General features: G+C 43.9%; 1 protein-coding gene across 4 annotated transcripts in view; it reads left to right on the top strand.

Annotated features, from left to right (window-relative positions):
• Positions 1–14,145, top strand: part of MTMR10 (myotubularin related protein 10) — a 44,844-nt gene that overhangs the window by 18,022 nt on the left and 12,677 nt on the right. For all 4 annotated transcript variants that reach the window (XR_009541985.1, XM_060157012.1, XM_060156990.1 and 1 more), the window contains 5 exons: positions 2,540–2,630; positions 8,787–8,970; positions 10,907–10,994; positions 11,076–11,164; positions 13,619–13,749. Coding sequence is in view for 3 of the 4 variants with exons in the window: in XM_060156990.1 (XP_060012973.1) it covers positions 2,540–2,630; positions 8,787–8,970; positions 10,907–10,994; positions 11,076–11,164; positions 13,619–13,749 (583 nt within the window). In the remaining variant the exon portion in view is untranslated. The remainder of the gene's footprint in view (positions 1–2,539; positions 2,631–8,786; positions 8,971–10,906; positions 10,995–11,075; positions 11,165–13,618; positions 13,750–14,145) is intronic.

Genomic DNA, 14,145 nt, shown 5'->3' with positions numbered 1-14,145 from the left:
TTAGTAACTTATTTTGTGAACTAGTATTTTTAGTGCAGCAGCTGTTAAGCACAAAGACCCTCCAGAAAGCTACTGATGAGATGGCAGAAATGCAGGGGTCTTCAGGGCTTCCTCAGATCTGTGCAGAGAGACCTCTCCTGGTCTCTTTCTCTAAATTATTAACCTGCTCTCTTCTTCTCTCACTGTAACACTGTACATCCTCTTCCCTGCTGGATTTATTTTCCCCTTTGGCACTTATCATTGTCTAATTTACTGTAGTCTTTCCTGTTTCTCTGGTTTAGTGTCTGTCTTCCCCACTAGAATGTAAGCTTAATGAGAACGGGGTTTGTGTCTGTTTGTTCACTCCCGCATCCGTAGGACTTAGGACATGGTGGCGGCTCTGTAAATACCTGTTGAAGGAAGGAGACCTGGTGCCTGCCCTTGAGTAATTGAACTTTGTGGTAGAAGTAAAACAGAGAACCTATGTCCTCCTTTTTATCCACTCTCATGACTATTGGGTGAAGACCTGGAAAGTACCACTCCATAAGCACAGTTAACTGAAGAGATGCTTTCTATTGGAACTATTGTTATTCAGAGAGAACGGGAGGGTTTCCACAGTCAATACTGTGCAGTTGGCTCAGTCTGGGAAGGCTGGTGAGGACAGACACAGCGTGGTTGGCTAAGCAGCGGGGAAGGGTTTCTCGAGCAGAGTGTGGCCGAGGGGATGGCGAGGACTGAGTGAGACACGATATGTGCTTCTAGACCAGGGACGGCTGAGGGGTGGTGGGGAGGGCACGGGATGGCTGGTAGAGGAGAGCTGGTTTGGTGAAGAATCTAGAATAAGAAGGTTTAATTTAGTATGCAGGTATCTGGGAACCACAGCAGATTATACAGAGAACAAAGTTGTTGGTCAAAATTTGATCTTTGGAAGAGAACCCTTAAGTGTTGTTGATTTTTTTTTTTTTTTTTTTTTTTTAAAGAATGTAGGGAAACCCACAAAGATGCCGTAAGGCGAGTATGGCTTAAGGTTGTGACTATGATGGTGTAGAAAAATGGGACAAAAATGAAAAAGAATCTTGAGGAAAGTGCAACAAAGCTTATAAACTAAATATGGTGCCCAGAGGAACAGGAAGTGATGAGGACTTTTTCAAGGTGTAGATTTCAGTAGTTTGCTGCTGGAAGAAGTGCTTTAAAGACTGTTGAGCAGGTAGGGGATGGGAATGTAGGTCACTGTCTCCTAAATTTCCTCGGTGGGACTCTCATAGAAAGCTCTCCCATAGGCATTACATAAGTTTCAAGGAGCTTTCTTTGTTGTTGTTGTTGTTGTTTTTAGTCAAAACTAAAACTAATGATAACTCTGTTCTCTTAGATGTATGTTTTAATTTAGTAAGACAGGAAACATTTATTCTATAGAAGACTCTTAAAATATATTTTAAACAAGCAACTGACACATACTTACCAGTCAATAGAATTTGCATCAACCCACCCCAGACACCGCTAATTTGACATGGACTAACAATTAACTAAACTTCTTGCTTGCTCACTGTTAAAAGTATATCATTCTGGCTTAATGCTTTTTCTTCTAAATGATGCTTAATCTTTTGAAGTAAGAACATCTATTATTCTCTCCTTGCATATGTCTTCAGTTTCTTCTGTCTTCTTTGCTCATTTAAGAGTGTTTTCTCCCATGGTCTAGTCCAGGGCTTTATGGGCACAGAGCACTATCTTTCATTCTTTCCAACAGCAGTAGAGGGTAATCGCAGCCATGTTTCCACACGTGGCCTCCTCCCGAGGCCAGGTGTATGCTAAGGTTATTCATCCTCACCGCAGCCTAGGTATTATCTTCATTGTACAGGTGCGCAGATCGAGGCTCCAAGAGATGAGTTGACTTCACACAGGTTACATGGCAGGTGCTTGGTAGAGCTGGGATTTAAGCCCTGATCTGTTGGATTCCAAAGCCCACACTTTTTCCACCATAGGCATAGTCTCAAACCATTTTATTTAAACACAGTTTTTTTGATGTACCTCTTTGAGCCGCCCATGTACTTCTGGATTTCTTACTAATTTTTTTTGTAAGAAAAAATTGTAGCTTTTCTATTAAGTTTAGATTTTTAATGCATGAGGTAAGAACATTAAAAGTTCATACCTAACAGTAAGCCTTCCAAATTGATGGTATTAAATCATTATAGTCCATAAAAAATGAAACTTCTCTTTTTCTTTTTTTTAGGAGTGGATATGTCACTGCCTTTTTGGAGAATGCTTCATTAGTTTTCAGGTTTTGTTTATCTGAATAAAAGTACATTCCTGTTAAAATTCAACTCAGCAAACACTTACTGAATACTTAGCATGTAGTCACTAAAGATTAAACAGTGTCATGGGGCACAACAATGAATGAAATCCCTGGCATTAAGGAGCTCTTTCACACTCTAGGTCAACAGGAAAACATGGAAATAAGTCTATAATCCCTGCCCCAGATGACGCTCCCACACTCAAGGCCTTATTGTACATTTCATTTAACTAAGTGTGTTGAAATCAATTCTAAATGTAGAATTTTTCCTAGGTATGCCTTGCAATAGCTCATTATTCCCAGCCAACAGACCTCCAGCTACTCTTTGCATTTGAATATGTTGGGAAAAAATACCACAATTCAGGTAAATATGAAAATATTAACTATTGTGACTAACTTTACATTGTCTAAATTTTATTCTTATGTTTTATGAGACGCCTCCAAGTACATGAGCTTTAATGATTGTAGAATTATTAGCTTCATAACTGTTAGAGAAGTAAGCACTATATACTAAAAGAGATAACATTTGTCAGATAACATTTAAAAAGTGACGGGGAAGAACGTATAAGCAACTGTAAACATAGGCTTATGAGAATCATGTTAAGTATTTTGCCTGTAGTCACTGGCTTGTATTTTATGATGAAGGAAGATACCTCTCCCTCCCCGCCTGTTAGTTGGTAACTTGAGTTAAAGTAATCTTATCTTTTAAGAAAACTGGCAGAAAATTAAAAGATATTTGAAACTCATGATCTTTTTTGGCAAGGTGTGATTTCATGCAGAAGCTGAAATGGCTAAACTTTTTAGTGGACTTCATTAAGATTGTCAAAATATTGATTTTATATTTCTGAATAAGATTCATGAAAGGAAGATGAGCATTCATCCAAAAGACAAGTGTATTTTAAACGGTTTTTATAAAAGTGAATAGTTCTGTACACATATGTCAGTGATGACATCACCAAGGAATATTCCAAGTGATCGTGTAATTCTGTGCATTCTTTTTATATACAAATAATTGTAATTTTGATCAACCAATTTCCTTTTTTTTTAACCTCATAAAAGGCTAGAGAAAAAGCAATGAGGTCATGTCTGACATTAGCTCCTCGTAGGTTAGTGACCACATGTCCATTTGCCTGCTGGATCATGTGCTCTCCCAGTCTTCAAGGGAGAGAGATGACTCAGCTACACGTTTATAGTGAAAGGGCCGTTCACCCCAGCCAGCGTGGTCTGGACGGGCAGCCTATAAATTACTAATTTTACTGGTCCTTTACATTTTGTTACCTCAGAACATATATAGTAATTTAAATAATCTGTATAATAAAAGTATATTCCAGTATCACTGTATTGTAAATTCATTAAAATGTAGGAACAATACACAGTATCTGCAGATGCATATGGTATAAGTACACTGTAAACGCCACAGAGATGATAGGCAAAGGTCATAGCTTTTATCTTATGGTACTAACAGAAATGGGGTAACGAAATACTTATAATTTAATTTTTCTTATCACTGTGCAACTAATTGTAATCTAGCCTTGAACAATACAACTAATTTTTAAAGTTCATTTCTTAACATAAAGAAAATTCACTTATTGTCCGAAAATAAAGTATTGTAGATCCGCACTAGTAGCTAGGCAAACGTTCCTTTGGCGCATCTTCAGCTGCAGACCGTGATCATCAGGGTTATCCTCAACAGGACTCTCACCCAGAGTTGTGAGAGAGTAACTGAGATGAAAGCTTCAAGGGGCACAAGAGTCGTAGGAGAGCCTTTGATTCCCACTTGCATTTGTTGATGATCAAAACCAATTCTGGATGATACCTTTTTCCTAGTAGATGATACCTTTTTCCAGTCCAGGGTACAGACCCATGAGTTCTGCACAATGTTGAGCAAGTACAGTGAACTTCATTATGTGTTTGGTGACGTGATGCCTGCTTCAGTTACTTCTCACGGTTGTCTTCATCCGTTCCTCGTGGGCATCTCTGGGTTGATAGCAGTTTATTCAGTCCATAGCTTTCCTACTACTGGTTTCCTTATTCCCGTCAGTCACTTCTCTGTATCTTCTCATATGTAGCTTGTGGAGAAAATAACGATTGATAAGTAACACTTAAAATATTCAGGAACACTTTTATATTGCATCCTTCAGACTCCTCCTCCTTGACAGTCACTTCATAAACATAACACTTGGCCAAAGTTTTGTTAAGATTCCTCATAGGGTAACATCCTTTCATATCCTTCCATGCTGTTGCAGAAGCATAAACTGCACCTTTAAGAGCAAAAGAAGCCTGAAATTTCCACACACTGCAGTCAGAATTCATTAATTTGTGAGTGAAAGAGGCCCAATAATCCACTCTTGAACTTCTGGATGACACCTTGATTCATTGGCTGGATTAAAGAAGTCCTTTTTGCAGGCAGGTAGGTGACAAAGCTGTTTCCACAAATAAGATGTGAAGCTAGAGGATGTCCCCTGCAATTGTCTAAGAATCTGGCCTTAGGCCTTCTGAGGTTTTCTTTCGTGTTCGGCATCACTTGAGTGAAAAGCCAGTCATCCAGGTTCTTCTGCGAGGATCCTGAAGTATGGGGGATGCCCAGCACCCACAGGCTTCGGGACGCTCCACACGCTGACACCGTAGGCGGCACTGGCGCAGACAGGAACGATGGTTCTATTTTTGCTCTTTTAACTTGAAAGAAACCACGAGGATGCTGTTTTCACCAGTTAGCTTATTATTGGACAAATAATGTCCCAAAAATACAGATCCATCTTTGTTATAAAATTGATAAGATGTCAGATTATACTTCTGGACTAAAGAATTGAAAACCTCAGGTTACCTGCAGCCTCAGTGTTGGCAGCTCCACTGCATGACAGACACCTGCTTGCAGATGCGGTGACATAATCTCAAGGTGCAGTGTAGGCTCACAGCAGAAGATGGACATTTTCAGTGACGTTATTTTACTTCGTAATTTTATCCTTTTTTTTAAACATGGGTCTTAGTATTAGGTTTTCCTTTAGATGCTTATTTGAAAACCACTTACAGAGGACAAAATCCATTTGAAATAGTGTAGAAATTTTTAAAGTTTGTTGCTTGTCAGTTTTTTTAATATTTTCAGTGTAGCTGTAAATGGTTGTGATTGGTCCTTGTGTCTCGGGAATAGGAGTACACCAGCCTTGTGCACCGGAATCCCTGGGGGAGCTTTTAGAAAGACAGCCATGCCGGCCCCACCCCAGGCCCATAAAGTCCAAATCTCCTGTCTGAACCACTTTGTTGGCTCCGCTCTCTTGAACTTCTTAATGATCGCAGTTCTGTTTTCCCCTTCTTCACCCTTCTTTGTGACTTCTCATTTCTGCAGTGTCATCAAAGCGATAGGCTTTCTTTTCATTTGTTGACAACTTTTATTGTCTTTACTGTTGCTTGAGGCCATTCTAAATATGGAGGGGGCTAGTTAAGTGGAAACTCTAAGATCATTTCAACTCGATCTAGGATTAGACTTGTGAACTGTGTCACAGAAGATAATGACGGTCAGGAGGGCTGACCTTGTTTCATTTTCAGTTGGCTGAGGAGGGGTGTCCTAAAACCTCAGTCAGGTAACCGTAAGGGGAGCCAGATCTTCCTAAGACGACTGGCTTGGCCAGTCTGTTGCTGCAGCCCCTATTAGTAATCCACTAGTAGAGCAGGCCACAGGCATCGGGCCTCTGGGACCTTCTGAAAAGCATTAAAATTTCCAGACTTTCTAATGGCAGATTGGGTACCTGCTACACATTCCATAATAAGCTCTCACTGAAGATGTTGAGTATATCAGAAATCTGGTCCTGGTTGCTGAGAAATGGGCAGGTTCTACACAAGTAAAACCTGTGAAATAGCAAACAGTACTAGATCTTGTAGTTGCTCTCACTTTGTGTTCAGAAAAATTCACCTATTGTTAGTTAGATCTTGAGACTTTATATGTTTTGCCAGAGGACCAATCTTGTAAACAGTGAGCATGTTCTCAGCCTAGCTTCCTAAGTCTGTAACCTCAGAACACTGAAAAGTATGCAGGTCTGGACTCCCAGCTAGGGCTGAGCTGTCAAGTATTTACATAGCTCTTTACAAAGTTCCAGTGTGTCTTGGTGGTGGTGGTCATTGCATGGCGGGGACCTCTGTGCAATGTTGAATAGTAATGATGGTAGCAGGTAGTGTTTCTGTTCCTGGTTCTAACAAGGATGATGTTTGCTGTGTGTTTCTGATAAGTACCCTTTATCAAGTGAAGGAAATTCCCTTTTATTCCCAATTTGATAAATTTTTCTGTATTTTATATCATGAGCACGTGTTGGACTCTTTCAAATGTTTTTCTGCACTTGCGAGGGTTTTTTCCCCTTTAATTTGGTCATATGATGAATTCCTTAGGTTTTCTAGTATTGGCTAGCTGCTGTGGTTTTTGGTGCTCTGCTACACAGCGTGTGAAATGGGGATTGCCTGGAAGTTCCACGCAGGTTCCGTGTTCTGGAGAGATCACAAGTCCCAAGTTCCCCAGCACGTCCTCTGGTGGTGGTTACTCCAGAGCAGGCACTGAGACAGAGTGGCCCACCAGAATACGGGCTTAGAAGTGGCATTTTCATTTTTAACAAGCTCTGTTAAAATCAGAATCATCATAATTATAATTCTGATGCCACTTAAAGGATAAAATGCAAAAGTGCTAGCCCGGCACCTGAGACCCTTTATAATCTAGAGTAGCGCCGTCCAGTAATGGGAATGTTCTGTCACCTGCATCGTCCAGTAGAGAAGCCACTGGCCACATGTGGCCATTGAGCACTTTAATGTGCCTGGTGCAACTGAGGAACTGATTTTAAAATCTTTGTTTAATTTAAATTTCAGTTGAAATTTAAGCAGCACGTGTGGCTGGTGGTTCCTGTCTGGTGCAGCACGGGTTGAGAGGCTAGGCCCCGTCGCGTTTCCCAGCCTCCCTTCCGCCACCTCTGGCACCCTTACTGTGCTCGCTGTAGTTCATTACTCGGTGCTGTGCCGTCCTTCCGCATGTCTTACGTCCCGCTCTGCCTAGCACGCCCGTCTCCTCCTCACCAGCCACCTGCGAGCATTTGGATTGGCTGGTTCCTCAGGACTCTGCTCAGAGCTGCTCGGGTCGGAGACCTTCCCATCCCAGCCTGCAGCCCCAGCCACAGTGGGCTTCCCTCTCCGCCCACATCGCTCTCGTCCACCCGGCGCGCTGTCACCAGCGCCTCAAAGTAGGGGTGAAATCTTAGCTCGCTTGTCAGTTTTCAGGCCTTAGCACGTGGTAGGTTCTCAGAAAATACCTGTTTTGCACCAGGTTTAGTAAATAGTCCACGGGAACGGGCGTGGCATGTTGAGGGGACAAAGAAGGGTTTTCACGTTCGGCAGTAACGGGCAGGAACTTTAGTTACAGGGCAGGTCTGCGAGGACTCTTTAAGAGAAGCTGTTTAGGTTTGCCGGATTCAGTTGGAAATGAGTATGATTGCACAGTTGGGGGCAAGGGTAGCGTCCTGAAAGCCTGATTGCAGGAAGTGTGTCCTGTGGCAGCTGCAGGCTGGTCTGAGTGCAGCAGAACATCGGTCGGGCTGTCGGCTGAGAGACTGGCCGTGGTTGCAGCCTGCACAAGGGGTCCCTGGGCCAGGAGAGGGATGGCGTCCGCCACCCAGATCAGGCTGCCTGTGGGGACACCTTCTTTCTCTGTGGTCACTCTGAGGCCCTCCTGAGGCTGTGCGCATGCTCCCAGCAGGTGGCCGTGCCTCTCAAGTGGAGAAGGCTCCTTGCTAAGGAAGGTCAAGTCCAGGCCCTCTGCTGAGTCTCCAGTGGACTGGCACTCTGGTGGAGGCTAAGGAATCTATGTCACCTTATCAAAGAAAAATCGTGTAGATACAGGAGACCAAGAATGTCATAGCGAGTCCTACATAGAGAAGGGTTAAGAAGTAAACACTGGAAAGATGAAAGATTCGGACAGCTTGAGAATGGAGTTGATTGTTGGATGCGTTTATTTTTCCAGGCAAAATGTGGGGAGAAAACTAGCAGTGACTTGGATTTACGCCATAGCTTGGGGTAGGGAGTTGAGGGACGCTTGTGAATGGTGTCCATAAACCGGTAGGGATAGGAGACAATTGGAAGTTAAGGAGGAAACGTGAGCAGCAGGCATCGGTCACCCTTTCAGAAGGTGGCCAGTAAAAGGGAGGGGAACTGTGTAGCGTAGTAGCGAGAGTGGTCTAGTGTGGTCACGTGAAAGCCCTTTCAAAGCCAAGTTTGCCCGTTTGTGAGTGAAGGCGTTGAAGGCAGAGCCAGCGGAAGGACAGGGTATCGAAGGTGCTGCAGGGTGGGGACGAGCTGGACGAGGACGGGACACAGTGGGCTGTCCTGCGGGGGGGGCCGCCCCTTGCCCAGGACGGCCGGAAGGGGTAGGGGGGCTTTGGAGATACCGGAGACAAACAGGGAAGAGGTGCCACATTGCAGTGTGTTTGTGACAGGAGGCACAGAGAGGAGAGGGAATTTGAAGCAGAATTAATACTATTGCTTTTTCTTACAGCCAGCAAAGCTAATGGAATACCCTCAGGAGGTGGAGGCGGCGGTGGCATTGGAGTTGGGGGTGGCAGCAGCCAAAAAACTCCTCTGTTTGAAACTTACTCTGACTGGGACAGAGAAGTCAAGAGGACAGGTGCCTCCGGGTGGAGAGTTTGTTCCATTAACGAGGGCTACATGATATCCACCTGGTAAGTCCAGCTTTGACAGTGTTGTTCATGGCTGGGAGTGACTTCTTAGGAGTAATCATCAAACTCTGCTGTCATTGATAACTTTCAAGTTATGGCTAATGGAATATTTACTTTTAATAATGTTTTAATGAATATTTTGTTTTTAAAGATAAGGACTTTTTTTTAAAACATAATTGCAATGTCAATATCCATTGAAAGAAATTGATAATTCCAGTAGTATTGTCAATCATCCAGTCAGTGTTTATTTGCGTTCGTATCTTGTACGTGTCTTTTACGGTTGGTTTGTTCAGATCAGGGTCACATTGAACTTGCGTGATCTGTCTCAGGCTTTTTAATCTATGATAGTCTCCTTCCATCCCTTTTTTTTACTTGCCTTTTTTTTTGTTGACAAAACTAGGTCAAATGTTCTGTGGACTTTTTCCCTTTCTAGATATTTCTGGGTTTATCACTGTGGTGTCCTTTAATGTGTTCCTCTGTCTACTGTATCTGAAATGTTAGCTAGCTCTAGGGGCTTAAATAATTACAGCTGACCTTTGAACAACACGGATTTGAACAGCGTGGGTCCACTTCCACACAGATATTTTTTTTAACGGTAAATACTACAGTACTGCAGGATCCCCGTTGGTTGAATCTGCAGGTGCGGAACCATGGGTGTGGAAGAAGCACATACCAACTATAAGTTATATGCAGATTTTCGGCTGCGCAGAGGGTCTGCACACCTAACCCTGGCATTGTTCAGGGGTCAGTTGTAATTACATTCAGTTCCAGGTTTGAGGCAAGAACGCTTCCTCAGGTGGGCTGGGCACCCCCTGTGGCATCATGGGGGCTCCAGGCATCATTGTGACGCTGACTGACCTGTGGGCCCCACAGCAGTCAGCCTGCTCCACCCAGTGCTAAGTTCCCCTTTTATAGAATGGGTTTAGCTGCCCAAAATGGTTATTCATTAGCAGTGAGGATCATTGCCCAGATCCATTATTTATTGAGGATTGCTATTGTCATATTCCAGTTCTATCGAACTCTTCTCTCAGCAGCTCTTTAGTACCTGAAATACAGTTTGTATGAGGAAGGCAGTATCAATGTTTACTTTTTCCCCTTAACCAGTTTTCAGAAGGAGCTGTTTCCTAGAATCCTCCAAAAGTGACCGGAAAATTGTTTTTTAATTTTTTACTTGTTTAATATTGTTTAGTATTCAGATTTGGGGGATGTTTTGTTTTAATGTCATTCAGGTCCTCCTTAGTTTTTTCAGATAAGCAGTGTTGTGAACAAAGTACGAGGACCTTCTAGGAGTGCAGTGCTGAGGAAGGGGCTTGGGAGCACACGGCTTGAGTCTTCCTCTGCCTCCCCTTGAATTTGAACTTTGTGGCCAGCGTGCATTATGTGTTGAGAAGCCTGTGACAGGGCCTGCCTCTGTCCCCTACCTGGCCATGTGAGCAGAGGAAGGAAAAGAGATGTCTTCAGGTGCAGTGAGCTTGCCTGGTAGTAACCGCTCTCTAACCCACATCCCGGAGTCCACCTGCCTTTGGGAGATGGGAAACAGAGAAGGGGGAGATGAGAAGGGGGTGGAAGCTTCTCGGGAGATTTGTGGGCTTGGTTTGGTTTGGTGTGGTGTGCCTGGTATCTCCTACCCATAGCCTGTCGAGAGAACGATGATGGACATGTTTTTCAGAAATTGCATATGTTTGATTAATAGTCATTCTGGAAAATATTTCAGATGCTTCCTTTGGATTGTTCCCCTGCTATGAGTATAACGACTGTGTTAATTGAGCACCTTGCACGTGTTTTAGACTGAGATGTCTAGGCTCATCAGTGGCACCCACGGTGCCCACTGCACGGCCACTGAGTAGGGTGCACGTTAATTAAATGTGGGGTCTGCAGAGCACGCTTATCCTGCCTGAAGCACAGGCTCTTACATTACGATTCGTGTTTTCCTCTCCAGCCTTCCAGAGTACTTTGTAGTGCCAAGTTCTTTAGCAGACCAAGATCTAAAGATCTTCTCCCATTCTTTTGTTGGAAGAAGGATGCCAGTAAGTGATATCTGTTGGATTTCATTAATACTATTGTCCATTTTTCCACCCAGTTAAGTAAAGGCTCTACTTCTCTCCTAGTTCTGGTGCTGGAGCCACTCGAATGGCAGTGCTCTTGTGCGCACGGCCCTCATAAAAGACATGCTGCAGCAGAGGAAGATCGACCAGAGGTGAGCGGGAGACAATCCTTGGTACTTGGGCATCTTTCGTTGTCATAGCGAAGTACAGTAACCTCCTGACTAGCTAAAGATAGCTGGGAAGCACTGTGTGTTCCATACAAGAATTACTGTGGAGAAAATTGAATATATTAAAATTAACATTTAAGTTATATTAAATGTAATTTAATACTTTGGCTTATAAGACACTTGAAGGTCTTACGTTGCTGACACTTTTCTATAATGTTGCTTCTAATGAACTTTCAAAGTGCAGTGATTTCCAGTTGAGACACTTGAGGACAAATCAGATTTTTCGTGTAGTTCAACGTGTCCTAGGTCTGCCAAGTCACGATAACTAAAAGTGGTGTAATTGGCTACCGTGAGCAAGTTTGTCGTCATCTGCCGAAGTCCCCAGTGACCTCCGTGTTGGTGAAGCAGGAGGCCTTTCTCAGGCGTCCTCACACAGTGGGCACCGCTGTTGGCCAGGCTCTCCCCGGGCCCCGGCTTCTGCCCCCCTCCACCTCCTGAAGCTCCTCGTCCCCGCTGCACTCCATGCCCCTGCCAGCCCATCCTCCTGCCTCCAGGCACGACAGAGCTTGTCTCAGGCCACCTCCGCTTCCCATTCCATATTCCCTTCTGAAAGAAGTTCATCTGCATCAGTGGCTTTAGTGACTGTCAGATTTATATCTCCAACCTAAGTTGACACTTTCCACGTGGAGGTCTCAAAGTCCCTTTAAATTCATGTTCAAAACCAAACTCAAGTATATGGGCACCACGCACCCCCTGCCCCCACCCCGACCCCAGCCTGCTCTCAGGAACCGAGGAGTCATCCTGATGCCTGTCTTTCACTTCCCTTCACGTCCAGTCCGTCGTCAGATTCTGTCCTTCACTTTTCAGAAACCTTACCCCTCTCCTTCCACCCCAGATCCACCTCTGCCAGTGTGTTGGAGGGGCCTCATCCTTCCTCCCGTGTCTCATCCAGGACCATGCCCTGTCCCTTCTGGGCTCCGGCCGCCCTGGGGTTTTGCTGGTCTTTGGTATCTCCTGACTTTTGGCTGTGCTGCCCCCTCCTCCTGGACCACCTTCTTCATGCTAGTCAGTGAGCACTCCGCAAACACACACACACACACACACACCCTGCCACACACACACACACACACACACACACACACACACACACACACACACACACACACACACACACCCTGCCACACACACACACACACACACACACACACACACACACACACACACCCATCGCTTGGTACTCGCTCGTTTTCTGCACCTGCATTCAGACATCACTTCCTTAAGATAAGCCTTCCCCTGTCTCCCAAATCAGATCTGGCCTCAAGTTACACATTCGCTATATCACTATAATTTTCTTCTTAACACTTATTTTGGTTTCTCATTGTACGTGTGTGTTACAGTTTGATTACTGCCTGTCCTTACGCGACCGTGAGGTGACAGAACTGTGTCTGTTTTGCACACCATTGTTCAGCTATATTCAGCACCCAGGAAATACCTGCAATTGAATATTTATTCAATACTTGTCCAATAAATGAGGAACAAAGGAAAAGATCTTAGAAAACAGGCTCAGAGAGCCTCAGAAATTGTGTATCACAGTCTGTTATTGGGACAGCCAGGTCGTCCGTTTTTTCCACAGTGCCATAACTGACAGCCACATTTGCTGAAGCAAATAACTATCAAGTGACCCTCAAATGACCCTTCAGTTTTCTGGAGAGGGTGACTGCAGTCCCACAGGTCCGTATTCTCTCGTGGATTTAAATTTTGCTTTAATCACGTTAGTGATTAATGTCCATTCTGTCCTACCTTGTCCTGCCTTGTGGACATGTCACTGATTAAGTGCTCCGTCAGGAGTGTTGCTATGAAAGGCAAGGCTGCAACACTGTTAACTAGAAAACCTTAGAACCAGTGGCAGTTTTAATTATTTAACTTAAGCGAAGAATTACTTTAATTCCCTTTGTTTTTTCAGCTATTCTATTCTTTGTAACTAGGACAGATTCTCTTTGTTGTCCAACCTCATCTCCACCCTTTTTCCCTCAGACACGTCACCATCGCCCCACTGGCCCTCGCTAGGTTTCTCCAACAGCCAGGCTTCTGTTCTACCACAGGATCTTTGCACTAGCAGCTCCTCTGCCTGGAACACTGTCCCCCGTCTTTGCACAGCTCCTGGCCATTTGGGCTTCAGCTCCGGTATCATCGTCACGGAGGAGCGTTTTCTCACCACGTGACCCGAGCTAACCTGCATCCACTCTGTTCCATCACCCTCAGCGTTCACCACGGCCTGTCATCTCTCCTCTATCCCCCTCCCCCCACCAAGAGCACAGACTGCATGTCCCTCTCTCTGTCCCCAGCCCTCAGAGCAGTGCCTGGGCTCACAGCAAGCACTCAAAAAATATGTTTTGAATACATGAATGAGTAGTGACTCAAGGATTTTGTCTTTATTAGGATTTGTAATGCCATAACTAAAAGTCATCCGCAGAGGAGTGATGTCTACAAATCAGATTTGGATAAAACCTTGCCCAATATCCAAGAAATACAGGCGGCTTTTGTAAAACTTAAGCAACTGTGTGTTAATGGTAACTTCATTTCTATTTTATATATATGTAAATAATAAATGGGTGATTATATGAGGCATGTCAGGAAAAGTGACATTACTTAAAAATTTAGAAATAGGTATATATTTAAGTAGAGGCTCGTTGAAATATTTGTACAAATTACTATTGTATGAGAATGTCAGGAGCTCTTAGAAAATGAAGTTTAAGCTGCTTTTAGTTTTGTAGGAAAAGTGTACCAATTAAGTCACTTTCAGATCATGAAAGGTCTGGTAGGATGCTTCTGTAAAAGTGTCTGCTCAGTAGAACAGCCTACTACCTCACAGACAAACTTACGAAGACCTTAATGTATTCAGTTATATTTTGAGATACGTGACTTGACATGAATTTCAAACAGAGCCATGTTATAATCTGTGCAGC

This window comes from Lagenorhynchus albirostris, chromosome 1 (genome assembly GCF_949774975.1).
Source record: "Lagenorhynchus albirostris chromosome 1, mLagAlb1.1, whole genome shotgun sequence".
NCBI classification, from domain to species: Eukaryota; Metazoa; Chordata; class Mammalia; order Artiodactyla; family Delphinidae; genus Lagenorhynchus; species Lagenorhynchus albirostris.
Note: the sequence above shows the minus strand (reverse complement) of the source record. Positions and strands in the feature narration are given on the sequence as shown.